The sequence below is a fragment of the Podarcis liolepis genome (assembly GCF_965112155.1).
Source record: "Podarcis liolepis genome assembly, chromosome: 2".
In the NCBI taxonomy this organism is placed as follows: Eukaryota; Metazoa; Chordata; class Lepidosauria; order Squamata; family Lacertidae; genus Podarcis; species Podarcis liolepis.
In genome coordinates this window covers 124,072,731-124,089,623 of record NC_139555.1, presented here as the reverse complement: position 1 = coordinate 124,089,623, position 16,893 = coordinate 124,072,731, and the positions used below count along the sequence as shown (strand labels likewise).

Genomic DNA, 16,893 nt, shown 5'->3' with positions numbered 1-16,893 from the left:
TTTTTAATTTTTCCTGCGGCACACCAGGCAACATCTCGCGGCACACTAGTGTGCCACGGAACAGTGGTTGGGAAACAGTGGTCTAGAGTATCATGGTGGTTTTATTTTGTTTCAGTATAAAAATCATATGAATTCATGAGGATCCATGCCTCGGATCCCTGTTTTTGTGGTGCTGCAGGGCAGCAAAGTGTTGGATCCATGTTTTTTATAGTCCGGTCTGTAGGCGTGCCTTCCAGGTGTGATTTGACACTGGATTTCTTGGAGATATTTTTTAAAAAAGTGGAGGAAGGCAGGCAGGCAGGCAGGCTCAGATACCCTCCCTTTTGCGGCTTCTTCCTAGACCTACCTACTCACCCTCCCCTCTGCACCCCCCCCGCGCGTCTTGGGTGGTCTCCTGCCCTCCCCTCCCCCCAATCTGCAGCTTCCTGACTTTTATGGACTTGCCTTCCACCCAAAACTCCCACCCCGCTTTCCTGGCGTGCATTATTTTTTTCCCTGCAGGGGGCTCCAGCCCTACACTTTACTAGAGATGTTTTGGCATTGTCCCCCCCCTTCTCCCCCCCCCCCGCTTTCCCTGGCTGGGTATCTGCATCCCACCGACCCCTCTCTCCTTGCTTTGCACTTTGTATCCTGGGTAAGGGGATCACTCCTTGCACCCGTCACTTTGCACTCACCAGAACCTCCTTGGCCAGCTGAATGGTTTTGAAGTGTGTGTGTGTGTGTGGGGGGGGGTGAAGACAGGAAGTGGGGGCCTCCTCTTGCTTTCCCCCCCCTGACTCTCTGGGACCTTTTCACTCCCTTTCTTTAACCTTTCCCGCGCCTCCCATTTGTTATGTACTGAGTTGATAGGATCCAAACTGCAGCAGTCTGATTGGTCCTAGAACAATAGGATCCAAAATGCAGCAGTCTGATTGGTCCTAGAACAATAGGATTCAGAATGCAGCAGTCTGATTGGTCCTAGAACAATGCAGCAGTATGATTGGTTGGCAGGAACCACCCAATCCTGCTCCAGATAGAAGTGAATCCACAACCTGATTGGCTTACAGTAGAATTCCGGAATTAGCCAATCATGTGCAGCCCATTGTGTAAATAATGTATATAAAGCAGATACTGTGAGGGGACTGTCATTCATTCCTCCTCACCACTATGAGCTGAATAAAGAGCATGAAATCACTTTGCGACTCTGAGTATATTTCACCATTCCTAACATCATCATCAACAACAACTTATTATTTATACCCCGACCATCTGGCTGGGAACTCTGACAATCAAACATAAGGGAAGGATCTCCTAACAAATCTTGGGACCTTTAACAAAAATTTGCACTGTACGAATGTGATCTTAGCCAACGAAGAAGTTCAGGCAGCTCGCCAGAGTTTCAGGGAGGAGTTTAGGAGACAAGAGATAATATCTAGAAAGGCTAGAAAAGCGCAAAAGTTTTGTCTTAGCGACTTTTCTCTCTCGTTCTTGTGCGCCATACATTTAAATCCTTGTTCCCAAAACTTGGGTCGCCAGCTGTTTTTTTAGACTACAACTCCCATCATCCTTAGCTAGCAGGACCAGTGGTCAGGGATGGTGGGAATTGTAGTTCAAAAGCAGCTGAAGACCCACGTTTGGGAAACCCCGGTTTAAAACATGCCCTCCCAGAAATAATCATGGGAACTGTAGTTTTCTAAGGGTGCTGGGGTTTGCAGTTCTGTGCGGCTTAAACAACAGTTCATGGGATTCTTTTTTGGTGCTTTAAACGTCCTTATTTTTTTTATATTGCATTGGGCTGCTTCTTTTACACACACACACACACACACACACACACACAGTCTCAAAGCCACTTCACATCAAAATAAAACATGAGCAAGTAAAATTAACTAGAAGCCTTTAAAAAATAATAATAGAAGAACGGGCAACGCAAGGCAACGCGCTCCTCTACGAGCAAACTTGCTGCAGAGAGCGCGGGGGTGCGGGGGGGGGGGAGAATTCAGCAGTCTAAAGGTTAACGCGAGAGAGCCGTCCTTCCTAGAGAGGCGCCTCAGAAGAAAGAGGAAGGCCCACTTCCTGCCTGCGCCACCCCCACCCCTCCTGCCACCATTCCCCTGGCAAAAGAGCATCTGGTGAGTGCAAAAGGGCCTCTCCGGGAAGGGGAGATTCCCCAGGGAGGGAAATAGCTCCGAGGAGAGCAGGGGACGGCATTGCATTGTTGCAATTGCATTGCACTGTTGCAATTGCATTGCATTCTTGCAATGCAGTGAATTGCATTGTTGCAAATTCATTGCATTACAGCGTTGCAATACGTTGCATTGTTGCAATGCGCTGCAATGCATTGCAGAGGAGTGGGCTTTGGTCGGGTCCCGGGGGGAGAGAAGCCCAAGGCAGGCAGAAGGAGGCAGATGGGGATCTCCTGCGCCACCCCTCTTTTTTCAGTCCCTACAAAGGGAGACGCGGGGGGGCGGCGGGGGGGGGCACCTCCAGGCTGTCACTATTGGGGGCGGGGATTCAAACGCATACCGGATCTATAGGTTTGCACAACTGCCGCCAAAGGCCCACGATTAATATAAATCAGGGGTCAGCAAACTCTTTCAGCAGGGGGCCGGTCCACTGTCCCTCAGACCTTGTGGGGGGCCGGACTATATTTTGGAAAAAAATGAACGAATTCCTATGCCCCATAAATAACCCAGAGATGCATTTTAAATAAAAGGACACATTCTAGACATGTCAAAACACGCTGATTCCTGGACCGTCCGCGGGCCGGATTTAGAAGGCGATTGGGCCGGATCCGGCCCCGGGCCTTAGTTTGCCTACCCATGATATAAATTAAAAGCCAGACTTTTTGGATCCTCTCCAGACGGTCTCCTTTGTCGAGCCCTGATTTGCTTTGCTTTGCGGAAAGCTTGCACGGTGCTTAAAGCAGTTCCCCCCACTTCGTTTTGCTTGTAGAGCTCAAACCTCACCACATTATTATTATTATTATTATTATTATTATTATTATTATTAGTTATGAATTTTGTATACCACCCGTTTCCTGAAAATCGCAGGGCGGTTGACAACCTAAAAATACAAAACGAGAACGCAAAAGGCAGAGAATAACAGATAACTCTCCTCCTGCAAACACAGTTACAAACTGCAAAAAGGAAAAATAAAAATGTAATAGATCCTGCCCCCCAAGGCAACAGAATGCTTGAATCCGCTTTTAATTGAGTAAACCCCAGTTTCCTGCTGTGTAAATTGGAAAAGAGGAAGCCGTCCTTATACGTTCACGCTGTACCTTTAAAGCACTCAGATACCACTTTAAACAGTCGTGCCTCCCCTCCCCACAAAGCACTTTGTGAACTGTAGTTTTTTAAGGGTGCTATTAGGAGACACCCCCCCTTCCCCTCGCAGAGCTAAAATTCCCAGAGTGGCTTAGTAATCAACCCCCCTTCCCAGGAAACTCTGAAATGGGGGGGGGGGTCTTTTAACAACTCTCAACACCCCTTTAACAAACTGCAGCTCCCAGGATGTTTTTTGGGGGAAGCCATGAATGTTTAACATGATATCATAGAATTGTAGAGTTGCGAGGGACCCCTAAGGCTCATCTAGACCAACCCCTGCAATGCAGAAATATCACAGTTCTTTAAATGTGTGGTTTGAATAGGCCTCTATAAGGACCACTGGTCCACCTTCATCAATATTGTTTAATAATAATAATATTCATCAATATTGTTTAATAACAATAATAATATTCATCAATATTGTTTAACAACAACAACAATTTGTTACTTATACAACAACAACAACAATTTATTACTTATACAACAACAACAATTTATTACTTATACCCTGCCCATCTGGCTGGGTTTCCCCAGCCATTCTGGGCAGCTCCCAACAAAATATTAAAAATACAATAGAACACCATACATTAACTTCCTTAAACAGGGCTGCCTTCAGATGTCTTCTGAAAGTCATATAGTTTATCTCCTTGATCTCTGATGAGAGGGCGTTCCACAGGGCGGGCGCCACTACCAAGAAGGCCCTCTGTCTGTTTCCCTGCAACCTCACTTCTCGCAGGGAGGGAACTGCCAGAAGGCCCTCGGCGCTGGACCTCAGTGTCCGGGCAGAATGATGGGGGTGGAGACGCTCCTTCAGGTATGCAGTGGTACCTCGGGTTAAGTACTTCATTCGTTCTGGAGGTCCACTCTTAACCTGAAACTGTTTTTAACCTGAAGCACCACTTTAGCTAATGGGGCCTCCTGCTGCTGCTGCGCCGCCGGAGCACAATATCTGTTCTCATCCTGAAGCAAAGTTCTTAACCTGAGGTACTATTTCTGGGTTAGCGGAGTCTGTAACCTGAAGCATCTGTAACCCGAGGTACCACTGTACAGGACCGAGGCCATTTAGGGCTTTAAAGGTCAGCACCAATACTTTGAATTATTTTTCAAATGCGCCTCGGAAGTCGAACGGCTCCCAAGGCGCGTTTCGCAATTCTCTCTCTCTTTTAAAAAATAAATCTTTATTGATTTGAATTAAAAAATATCAAAACGCAACAACTTTTAATACAAACATAAAGCAAAATAAATAAATAAATAAAATAAAAAAGAGGAAAAAAAATACATACTATTATACATTTCATATATGTAAATGCCATATCATGTTTACACATAAATTCAGATCAATACAAGCTCACATAAAAGAATAAAAACATTACTGTGAATTAGCTACAAAAGACCTCCAGTATTTTCATTTACTCTATCTATTCTTTCCTTTATAATGCACAGTCTCAAATTAACTTAATCATTTTCGTACGTGCAAACACAATATCATTTCCACCTTTTATTTACAAGAATCACTCTAGTTCTGCCAGGAGAGTCTTATTCTTACAATAGTTTTTTAGGTATTCTTTCAATATTCTCCATTCTTTATATACACTCTTGTTTCGATTGATCTCTCTTGCTAGCTGGAGATATTCTATCATTAGGGTTTGCCACTCTGCTATTGTAGGTATTGCTTCATTTTTCCAATTTCTTGCCACTAATATTCTGGCTGCCGTTGTTGCTTACATGAACAATGTTTCACAATTTTCTGAATGGAATTTGCCATTGGTTCTCAAATGTTGCAGAAGCCGAACTGTCTTCCAGAAAGGATTCTGTTCGACAACTGAGGTATTATTATTATTATTAATAATAATAATATAATAATAATACAGTCATACCTCATGTTACGTTTGCTTCAGGTTGCGCATTTTCAGGTTGTGTCCCGTGGTGACCCGGAAGTAACGGAATGGGTTACTTCCGGGTTTCGCCACTCACATATGCGCAGATGCGCAAAATGACGTCACGCACATGCACAGAAGTGGCAAATTGCGCCCTGCGCAGACGCGGGTTGCGTTCTTTTCAGGTTGCGAACGAGACTCCGGAACGGATCCCGTTCGCAACCACGGGTACCACTGTAATAATAAAAAATCAGAGGACGTTTTCCAGCCTCCAGCTATTAATCTGGCTGCAGCCAAGAGGAAATGAGGAAGATATTTATGGAGGAGTTTGAGGCCAGGGAAAACAAGAGAAGGGGCTACTTTGTGGGCGGCCCAGTGATTTTAGAAATGCGATCAAAGATTGTGTCGCCAACACTGTAGAGACCTAAAGGCAAAACCACCGCATGTGGGCGCATAACTTACTTACCGTATTTTTTGCACCATAACACTCACTTTTTTCCTCCTAGAAAGTAAGGGGAAATGTCTGTGCGTGTTATGGAGGGAATGCCTACGGGTGGCATGCCTACGGATTTTCCTCCTCTAAAAACTACGTGCGTGTTATGGTCGGGTGTGTGTTATAGAGTGAAAAATACGGTACTTATTACCTGCCATTCACGCTAAGGTTCCAGGGCAGGTTACAGCATTACAAACAGTATTTTAATTTTTTTCCCCAAACAGCTCTTCAATCTCTGGTTTCTCACTGAGCCTTAACACTGGCCTGTTTTTCCTGCAGGCAGAAGCCCCAGTCGGTTGCTAGCTGGAATCGTCTGCACTGGCTTGTGAAAATACCTTTGCTCCACGCAGAAGAACTCCAACCCTTTGCAAGCCTCCGATCCGGACAGCTCTTGGCTTTAACAAGAGAGAAATTGGCGGGAGAATATCTTTACGGCTATCTCGGAAGCCGCCTTGGGAGTACAGAGCGAAGATGGAGGAGCGAACCGCAGCTGGCCCTGATGCTGTTGAGATTGGGAGCCGTGGGACATACAGGGAAAAGTCTGTCCCAGAGATCCCAGGTGTGGACGATGCCAGCTCTGATGACCAACGCCAGCGCTTCAGAGGGTTACTCTACCAGGAGGCCAAGGGACCCCGAGAGGTTTGCAGCCGACTCCACAGTCTCTGCCGTCGGTGGCTGAAGCCGGAAAGGTTCACTAAGGCCCAGATGCTGGACCTGGTGATCCTGGAGCAGTTCCTGGCTGTCCTCCCCCCGGAGATGGAGAACTGGGTCAGGGAGTGCGGAGCGGAGACCAGCTCCCAGGCGGTGGCCCTGGCCGAAGGCTTCCTCCTGAGCCAGGTGGAGGGGAAGAAGCAGGGAGAGGAGAAACAGGTGAGAGAATATTTCCATCTTTTTTATTAATAAAACACATACATATACATTTACACAATACAACACACTACCTAATTTTCCGAACATAAAATGTACCTACATTACTCTATATAATACTTACCTGTACTATACATGTCAACATACCTACACACCTACCCCACACGGACACCCACCAAGTGACTTGACTTCCACCCATTCTTGTTACGCTACTTTATTTTTCCATCTGGCTTAAACACATTTCATTATTTCTTTAATCTCTTCTTTTATCTTAACTTTACTCTCCTTTCGCTCTAATCATTTTCTGGATTCACTCAGTATCTGTCAGAAATTCTACTTTTTCCACATAAATTTTGATGTATTCCTTAAAGATTGTTGTTGTTGTTTAGTCGTTTGGTCGTGTCCGACTCTTCGTGACCCCCTGGACCAGAGCATGCCAGGCACTCCTGTCTTCCACTGCCTCCTGCAGTTTGGTCAGACTCATGTTTGTAGCTTCGAGAACACTGTCCAACCATCTCCTCCAGCATCAGAATTCAAAAGCATCAATTCTTCGGCGATCAACCTTCTTTATGGTCCAGCTCTCACTTCCATACATCCTTAAAGATAGCCCACTCCTTATTCACTTTTTGTACCATATCTCCTCTTATCCTCCCTGTTAGTTCGGCAATATGGAAGTATTCCATCATTTTAGATAACCAGTTTGTTTTAGTTGGGACGCTGCTGCTTTTCCAATTTTTGGCAATCAGTAACCTTCCCCAGTGTCACAAAACATTTGCTAAAAGAAAGGCGGCAGAGCAGTCTATCGTCACATCTCTAGGTCTCCAGGGAGTTAATAATAATGATAATAATAATAATAATTTATAATAATTATTTATATCCTGCCTATCTGGTTTGTTTAATTTAAATCAGATTTTTTAAATTTAAATCGGATTTTTAAAATAAAATGCTTTTTGGAGGAAAATCTTCCTAAAGACAGTCTTCTATTTAAGTTACATTACAGTCCAAAGGCTATAAGGAAGTAAGGAAAGACTAGCAGGAAATAAGGATTTGTTTTAAGTTTTTCATGTGTGCTAAAACTCCGTTAAAAAAATAAAATTATTTAATCACATCAGTTAACAAACATGGATGCATATGCGATAATGTTATTGTTTTAGTTAAATAAATTGTTTAAATTATTATTAAGGATATGATGATTTTTCTCCTTCTGATAAAGTACAGCAGGAAAGTTGTCCAAATGTAAACAGCCAACCTCACAATAGACTTAATTTGTTCTGGAGCTCCGTTCTTAACCTGAAACTGTTCTTAACCTGAAGCACCACTTTAGCTAATGGGGCCTCCTGCTGCCGCCGCACCGCCAGAGCACAATTTCTGTTCTCATCCTGAAGCAAAGTTCTTAACCTGAAGCACTATTTCTGGGTTAGTGGAGTCTGTAACCTGAAGCGTATGTATCCTGAAACGTATGTAACCCAAGGTACCACTGTAATTTCATTATTATCTGCCTATGTATTTCTAATAGTATAACCAAATCAGTAATTTTTGATGTAACTGTAAAAGCTACTAGTGATTTAAATCATGATATAAATTGTGATTTAAATCATGGTATAAATAGTGATTTAAATCAATTTGATTTATATCAAATCCACCCTGGTGGCAGGTGGGCCATTCTCTGCTTCCTGCGTTCCTGTTTCAGCCCCGCTGAGTGCTGCAGAGTTTTGCAGAGCTGGAAGAAGAAGATGCTGAAAATCCATCCCAGTCCCCTAGTTTTCTTCCCTGCTCCCTGAATAAAATCTTGCTTGCTGTTTCAGGTGCCGCGGTCCCTCCCACAAGCGGTCGCTGATTCCCTCGAGTCAGAAAAGGACGTTCCTAATGCCTGCAAGAAGTCACTCTGTGTGGGAATCGCGCCAGAGATTCGGACTCAAGACGTGTCGCTGGGTAAGGGAGGGTTTCCCGTTCCTTGAGTTTCTGGGTGCTATGACGTTCTCCAGGAAAAAGTCTAGATCTCCTTCCTTTTTGTGGAAGCCTGTAATTAATGAGTCGCTGATCTTGCCTGTGGGGGGTGCCTGTCCATCTCTGAGTCACAACTCCCAGAGCTTATTCCTCTCTCAGCCTGAGGGTTGAATTCACCATAACTCTAAGCTGGGTTTGACTGCACGGAGCAAGTTCCGTTTGCACGACAAGATTAAATCTGTTTGGAGTTTTCTCTTAACTCTCCAGAACAGATTTAGCAGGCTTTGGGGAGAGGGAAAAATCCCACTGCAATAGTAGATCTTGTTCCGTACACACAATGGAGTCGAATCCCATCTTGTCTCCTGTTTTAATTAATGTACAGTCATATCTCAAGTTACAGACGCTTCAGGTTGCGCGTTTTTGGGTTGCGCACCACACCGAACCTGGAAGTACCAGAACAGGTTACTTCCGGGTTTCGGCAGAAGCACTAAATTGTGCTTTGTGCATGTGCAGAAGTGCCAAATCATGTGGTGCTGTGGGTTGCGAACGTGCCTACACGGATCATGTTCGCAACCTGAGCGTCGACTGTATTGATTCAATGTAATTGTTTTACCACGCATTTCAGTTATGTTTATATTATATTATATCCTCCTTCTCTCCTCTTCTCCCTCCTCTCTCTTTTTAAAACTGATCTATGGGGAATCTGAAAGTGGCAAATTAAATGACTTGGTGATCATAATGTTTTATTGTTGTTGATGATTATTTACGTCCCTCTATATTATCTTGTTGGGGACGCGGGTGGCGCTGTGGGTAAAAGCCTCAGCGCCTAGGACTTGCCGATCAGAAGGTCGGCGGTTCGAATCCCCGTGGCAGGGTGCGCTCCCGTCGCTCGGTCCCAGCGCCTGCCAACCTAGCAGTTCGAAAGCACCCCCGGGTGCAAGTAGATAAATAGGGACCGCTTACTAGCGGGAAGGTAAACGGCGTTCCGTGTGCTGTGCTGGCTCGCCAGATGCAGCTTGTCACGCTGGCCACGTGACCCGGAAGTGTCTGCGGACAGCGCTGGCTCCCAGCCTCTAGAGTGAGATGAGCACAGAACCCTAGAGTCTGGCAAGACTGGCCCGAACGGGCAGGGGTACCTTTTACCTTTATATTATCTTGTTACCAAGTACTGTTTTGTTGTAGTTGTCTCAAGTTATATCCCAGGATTGCAGCGTGCTAGTAAAAAGTATACCGTATTTTTCGCTCTATAAAACACGCCCAACCATAAGACGCACCTAGTTTTAGAGGGGGAGAACAAGAAAAAAAATATTCTCTCCCTCTCTGCGCAGCGCCCCTTCAGCGAAGCGGCAGGCGAAACGGAGCCCCTTCCTTTTCTCCTCCTGCTTCGCTGAAAGGGCGCTGCGCAGAGAGGGAAAGCTGCGCAGCACCTCTCCAGCGAAGCGAAGCCAGGAGAACAAGAGGGATCGGTGCGCACCGACCCCTCTTGCTCTCCTGGCTGCGCTTCGGAGGCTTCGCGTTGCTTTCGCTGAAGCCATGGAGCCTGCATTTGCTCCATAAGATGCACACACATTTCTCCTTACTTCTTAAGAGGGGGAAAGTGCGTCTTATAGAGCGAAAAATACGGTAATTTAAAGCATCCTAAAAACAGCTTAAAGCAGTCACAATTATCCTCAGGGTTGCCAAGATTTTAGCCTTCAAATGCCTGCTTTTAAATGCCTTAATATGCACAACTACATTATATTATAAGGTGGTATATATATTTAGTAGTATTTTTGAAATATTTATATTTTATTAAATTTTCACATAATCCATCTTAGCTACATCACAAATAACCATTTTTGTTTTTTCTTTAACTTTTCATATTGTTTGATAAAGACATTATAATTCAGATCTCTTTGCTGCCTTCTTGTTCATAACAATACATTCAATATAAACCTAACAAGAAGAAATTCCACTCTTCTAGTCTGGCAGTTAGCGCTGCTGTTTCAACACAGCCCATTAATTTTATTAACCCATTCATCAGTTGTGGATGTTGTTACCTCTTATATTTAGAAGTATTATTCCTTTTGCTTGTTATCTGATTTATATCCCACCATTCCCTCCCAAAGGAGTTCAGGTTGGCATTGCGATTATGAAATCATTGCATTATACTTGTAGCGTTTTAGAGAAATATTGTGTGCTGATACCTTTTAGTGCGCCATTGTCCCTTCAAATTAACCAAGCAATAAAAAAAGTTGGTGGCATGGGCATAACAGCAGCAGTTATCTCCCGCTTGGACTACTGCAATGCGCTCTACGTGGGGCTACCTTTGAAGGTGACCCGGAAACTGCAATTAATCCAGAATGTGGCAGCTAGACTGGTGACTGGGAGTGGCCACCGAGACCGCATAACACCGGTCCTAAGAGATCTGCATTGGCTCCCAGTACGTTTCCGAGCATGATTCAAAGTGTTGGTGCTGACCTTTAAAACCCTAAATGGCCTCAGCCTAGTATACCTGAATGGGAGTATACCAATGGGAGTGTCTCCACCCCCATTGTTCTGCCCGGACACTAAGGCCCGGACACTGAGGGCCTTCTGGCAGTTCCTTCCCTGTGAGAAGTCAGGTTACAGGGAACCAGACAGAGGGCCTTCTTGGTAGTGGCACCCGCCCTGTGGAACGCCCTCCCATCAGATGTGAAGGAAATAAACAGCTATCTCATCTTTAAAAGACATCTGAAGGCAGCCCTGTTTAGGGAAGTTTTTAATATTTAATGCTGTATTGTTTTTGACACTCGATTGGGAGCCACCCAGATGGGTGGGGTATAAATAATAAATTATTATTATTATTATTATTATTATTATTATTATTATTATTATTATTAGCACTGGTTTTCTAAAAGCAAAAACAACATCTGTTTTCGCCATCTTCTGTAGCAGGCAATGGCGTGTTGTCCTTGACCCTCTCTGAATCATCCCTAACTTGTGACAGAGCAACAGCTTCTGCACAGTCAACTCAGGTAAGGACCGTCAGAAAAACATGTACACAGGATGATTGGGGTGCCTCCACATTCCATAGATTCACAGAAGTGTAGAGATGGAGGGGACCACATGAGGGTTAGCTAGTCCAGCCCCCTGCAATGCAGGAATCACACCCGAAGAATCCCTGACAGATGGCCACCTGACTTCCAATGAAGCAGTCCATCACCTTCTGAGAGGGTCTGTTCCACTTGTGAAGCAGCTCTTATTGTCAGAAAATTCTTCCTAATGCTTAGTCTAAGTGCATACAGTTGTAGATGGGTTTTCTGTTTTGGCCCCCAAACAGAAATGACTGTTTCGGTTTGCGAACTATTTTTGGAAGCTGAACGTCCAATGGGGCTTCCCCGGCTTCCGATTGGCTTCAGGAGCTTCCCGCAGCCAATCAGAAGCTGTGTTTTGGTTTCTGAACGTTTTGGAAGTCGAACGGACCTCCGGAACAGATTCTGTTCTACTTCCAAGGTACGAGTGTATATCGGGTGCCTGTCATATGTTGATAGAGATGTTAAACCCATCAAACAACACACAACAGAGGCTGTGAGCTCTGCTTATTTTGCTTAGGCAAAAGTTTGACTCCAAAGGGGTGGCGAGGTGGTTTGGAAGGGGGCGCTCATTTCTTGCAAATCAGAAATCTTTCAGAATCTGTTTGTCAATCTTTAATTTGTATGCCACCTTTCCAAAGTTAAAATCGTGCTCAAGGTGGCTTACAGCATATAAAAAAATTAGATAACTACAAGCACCACCAAAGTAGTCACAAACAATTAGCGAAGCATCAAAAAGCGCACGACCCAATTGAACAATTTCCACATAAATAATAATATCCAAAATAAAGGTGCAAGAAATGAACAGTGAAAACAGCAACAACCATTCCCACAACAACCGCTCTCCGCTAAAAATACCCTAGCCCAAGATATATATGTATAAATGTAAGATACACATAACTTGAAGGACGTGGCATTTTCTTCCCCATTCAGGGTCCCATGGCCTTTGAGGAAGTGGCTGTGTGTTTTACCGAGGAGGAGTGGGCTCTGCTGGATCCGGGCCAAAGGGCTCTGCACGGGGAGGTGCAACTGGAGAATTACTGGAACGTGGCCTCTCTGGGTAAGGGCCACACTTTGTTAAGTCCCACCCATTTGTTACAATACAATACAACTTTTAAAAATGCTGTCACAAAATATACAGTGAATCTTGAAAATATTCCTCTCAGGTGTCAAAGGCCAGGTTAAAGAGGTTTGTCTAAAGCATATATACAGTGGGAACTTGGTTCTCAAACTTAATACGTTTCGGGAGTCTGTTCAACCCCCAAAACTGTTCGACAACCAAGGCGTGGCTTCCGATTGGCTGCAGGAGCTTCCTGCACTCAAGCAGAAGCCACGTCAGACGTTCGGCTTCTGAAAAACTTTTGCAAACCGGAACACTTATTTCCGGGTTTGCAGCGTTTGGGAGCCAATTTGTTCGGGAGCCAAGCCATTTGAGTACCAAGGTACCACTGTAATGAAGTTGCCAGACACACTTCTGTGGGGAGGGAGTTCTACAGTTTATAGTCTGCCACCATCACTATCCTGAGCTTCGGGGGGGTGGGGGTGGGCTTCTTGGAGGTCTGTAGGAAAAGAGGCAGTTTTTCATGTATTTGGGGCCTGAATGATTTATGGCTTTAAACACAAGCATGAGTACCTTGAATTGGGCCTGGGAATTAACCCGTTGCCTGGTACCCAGTGCAGCTTGGAACTGTAAGTAAAGCATTTTAAACTTACTTAGCAGTCTGTGGTCTGTTCATTGCAAAAGGGGTAGATCAACTTACATGCAGCTGAGATGGGATAAAAAAATGCAGCTGTTTGAAAACATGTGTTATATGAGATTTAAATGGAACCCCAGACAGTAATTTGGCCGCTGCAGTTTGGACCAGTTGAAGTTTCTAAGTCATCTTCAAGTGCAGCCCCAATCAAATCTGGAAGGCACAGTCTAGGAACTTCTGTTGGATGTGTAGAGCAGTTATAAGTCTTTGGAAAGAATGTGGAAGTAGAACCACACCTGTATGATGTCTCCTCTGCAGCAGTATATTTGGCATGATGGGTGATTAAAAAAATACTTCCTTCTTGTTCCCCTGCTTTGTCCTCTAACCAAGTTTCTCTCTCTGTATTCCAGAAGGTGATGAGTGGGAGCGTAACACTGATGAAGGGACATATGGAGAGTCGTCAGAAAGGAACAAGAATCTAGAAATGGAAGAGGAGATTGGAGATCAAGTTGAGCCAGAAAAGCAGGAAGGAAATCAAACAGAGATGTGGATGAACGAATCTGTTACATGGCAGGGTGACAATTTCCCCGAAATCTTAGTTCAGCAGGGAAAACAGAAAGGGCAAAGAAAAAATGTCTGCCCAGTATGTGGGAAAAGCTTCAATCGCAAGTCAGACCTTAACGTTCATTGGAGAATCCACACAGGAGAGAAGCCATACAAATGTCTGGAGTGTGGAAAGAGTTTCCGGCAGCTAGCAAGCTTCTCGTCACATCAAAGAATTCATACGGGAGAAAGACCGTATAAGTGTTCCGAGTGTGGAAAGGGATTTTACGATAAATCGAGCCTGGTCATCCACCAAAGAATCCACACAGGGGAGAAACCATATCAGTGCTTGGTATGTGGAAAAGGCTTCCATCAAAGCTTCGGCCTGACTTCCCACCAAAGAATCCACACTGGGGAGAAACCGTACGTTTGCTCGGAATGCGGGAAGAGCTTCTACGATAAGCCACACCTTACTAGACACCAAAGAATCCACACGGGGGAGAAACCATATACTTGCACGGAATGTGGAAAGAGCTTCAGCCAAATCACGAGCTTCACTTCCCACCAGAGAATCCACACCGGGGAGAGACCCTTCATGTGCTCTCACTGCGGAAAGAGCTTTTACGACAAGTCCAACCTTCTCACACACCAAAGAATCCACACTGGAGAGAGACGATACGAGTGTCAGGAGTGCGGGAAGACCTTCAGTCAGAAAAAGAGCCTCACCTCCCATCAAAGCATACACACAGGAGAGAAACCGTATCAGTGCCCGGAGTGTGGGAAGTATTTCAGGCAGCAAACGGACCTTACTTCACACCAGAGAATCCACACTGGGGTGAGACCTTTCCAGTGTCTGGAATGTGGGAAGAGGTTTTACAGAAAAGCGGATCTAAACAGACACCAAAAAGTTCATGCTGGGGTTGGGAGACCCATCATTGCTTGGAGCGTTGAAATGGCTTCAGATGGCGTATCCATCTTATGCCCTCTAGGGGAATTCACAGAGGAAAGCCAGTGTATGGCTTCTGAGATTAAGCAAGAACCCTGTTGCTAGCACAGCCCTTATTAGCCACCAGAGAACCCACATAGGGAATTCAACTCCTCTGCCTCAAATAAATACTTGGGAGTGTTGGGGAGCGTAAAAGAAGCTTTCGGAGAATTGAAGAGCTTGCTGACTTATTTTGTGACATTTCAGTTGGCCCAAAGAAAGGTTTTGCCTTACTGTGGACTTCTTATTTTGTACTTCCATTTTTTTGCACTTAAGATTTCTGTAAAAAGAAAGTTTTCATACTATTCTGAACAAACGAATGAAAGCTTCAAGTCTGGCAGATGCAAGAGTTAACCATGATACAGATTGTGAAACTGGTTTTGGACCATGGTTTCTGTTGGACCAGCTTCTCATATGAGCATGCTTGGAGATCAAGGTCATCTACGTAGGCCCTCTTGTCAATTCCAAACCTACGCCTGGGAAGGGGCCTTCCTCTCTCGCCACACCCTACCCATGGAGATTTCACAGAACCGTAGAGTTTGACGGGACCGCGGGGACCACTTAGTCCAACCCCCTGCAATGCAGGAATGTTTTTGCCCAACCTGGGACTTGAACCCTTGACCCTTAGATTAAGAGTCTCATGCTGTACCAACTGAGCTATCCTTGGTGATTTGTCCCTCCTCTCTGATTCATGGCCTTTCATTGCAGTGTTAAGACCAGCCTTATGTTTAAGCACTAGCCTGATAGCCTTAGGAGACAAGGAATTGTGGGCAGGCAACTGAGTGTTGGATTCTCAGGCCTCAGTCAGAGGTAACTGGCCACTCTCCAGGCACTCGGCTTGAGATCCTTGTTGACCTCCCCGTCTGCACCTCCCGGCAGGATACAGGCTAGGTCACTATCGGCGATCCCACTCAGCGTGAGAGGGACACACCATTCCTCCCTCCTCCCTGCTTCCCTCAGGGAGGGGAAAGAAACAGACAGAAATCTATTTACATGTCTTTATTTCTGTCATTGCAGCAGTACAGAGAAACACGTCTGCACTCTCCAGACTCCCAACAGTAGAGAGAGATAAACTCCACCCCTGTACTTCCAGTACAGGTCAGATGACACTCTGAGCTAACATCCGGTGCTCAGTACAGTGAATAGACTGCCCCTTTGTTCCCATAGTACAGTCCCAAACATCAACATCCTGTTTTGCATTCCAGCAACTTGCAGCTCGCTCCCGCATTGCTGCTTTTTCCTGACAGTATTCTGTACCCTCTCTGAGTTCAGCACAAAATGCAAGTGGGTTGCCAGAGGAGGGGTGGGGTTTTCTGGCACTATTTCCAGCCCAGCATGAGGGTAAGAAAATAATAGTGGCAGGCCAGTAATTTTTGTGAACTTATTTATAAGGCCGGTTTATTTTAGGGAGGTCTTCAGCGTTTGGAGGTTGGATTTGATTGATTGATTGATTGATTGATTGATATGCCATAATTGATATATAATCTTTGTGGGATATTTTCAGTGTTCCTTCCTTCTTTTTCTTTTAGCTATTGCATGGCCATGATTGCATAAGTAACATACATATTTGGTTTACGCGCCTTGTATTTTCACAAAGCATCTTCACTGCAGCATTTTTTAAATCTCTTAGGATGGGGTGGGAGAGGAGGCAAAATGGAAAGCTGTTTGTGAAGTTTGTTTTTGTATCTTTCTGCTTTCTGTTTGGTGCTGTCTTCTCCTTTTTTTGTGTACAGTGGTACCTCGGGTTACATATGCTTCAGGTTACATAGGCTTCAGGTTACAGACTCTAACCCAGAAATATTACCTTGGGTTAAGAACTTTGCTTCAGGATGAGAACAGAAATCATGCTCCGGCGGTGTAGCGGCAGCAGGAGGCCCCATTAGCTAAAGTGGTGCTTCAGGTTAAGAACAGTTTCTGCTTAAGTACGGCCCTCCGGAACGAATTAAGTACTTAACCCGAGGTACCACTGTAATCAATTTATATTGAAAGTTTTCAACATCAAATGCAATAAAAGCCTAATAATAATAATAATAATAATAATAATAATAATTTATTATTTACACGCTGGCTGGGTTTCTGCAGCCACTCTGGGCGGATCCCAACAGAATCTTAAAAACATGATAAAACAT

General features: G+C 44.8%; 2 protein-coding genes across 3 annotated transcripts in view; both read left to right on the top strand.

Annotated features, from left to right (window-relative positions):
• Window positions 1-16,893, top strand: part of LOC310699299 (vomeronasal type-2 receptor 26-like) — a gene marked incomplete at its 3' end in the record, with an annotated part of 299,229 nt that overhangs the window by 269,453 nt on the left and 12,883 nt on the right. The window lies entirely within an intron of this gene.
• Window positions 2,061-15,057, top strand: LOC310701371 (uncharacterized protein). Of its 2 annotated transcripts, XM_083492148.1 has the most exons (6): window positions 2,061-2,108; window positions 5,955-6,545; window positions 8,348-8,474; window positions 11,403-11,485; window positions 12,476-12,602; window positions 13,647-15,057. In XM_083492148.1, exons 2-6 carry the CDS (start codon window positions 6,147-6,149, stop codon window positions 14,828-14,830), a joined length of 1,920 nt encoding a protein of 639 aa, XP_083348274.1. In that variant the 5' UTR covers window positions 2,061-2,108; window positions 5,955-6,146; the 3' UTR covers window positions 14,831-15,057. The 2 variants fall into 2 exon arrangements, with proteins under 2 accessions (XP_083348274.1, XP_083348275.1); XM_083492149.1 differs by lacking the exon at window positions 2,061-2,108 and having other exon boundaries at window positions 5,938-6,545.

Bases quoted from the DNA above. Each gene is read 5' to 3' on its own strand.
- LOC310701371 (XM_083492148.1), top strand. From the start codon at position 6,147: ATGGAGGAGCGAACCGCAGCTGGCCCTGATGCTGTTGAGATTGGGAGC. The intron at 6,546-8,347 runs GTGAGAGAATAT...TTGCTGTTTCAG, and splicing joins AGCAGGGAGAGGAGAAACAG to GTGCCGCGGTCCCTCCCACA. The intron at 12,603-13,646 runs GTAAGGGCCACA...TCTGTATTCCAG, and splicing joins CTGGAACGTGGCCTCTCTGG to AAGGTGATGAGTGGGAGCGT.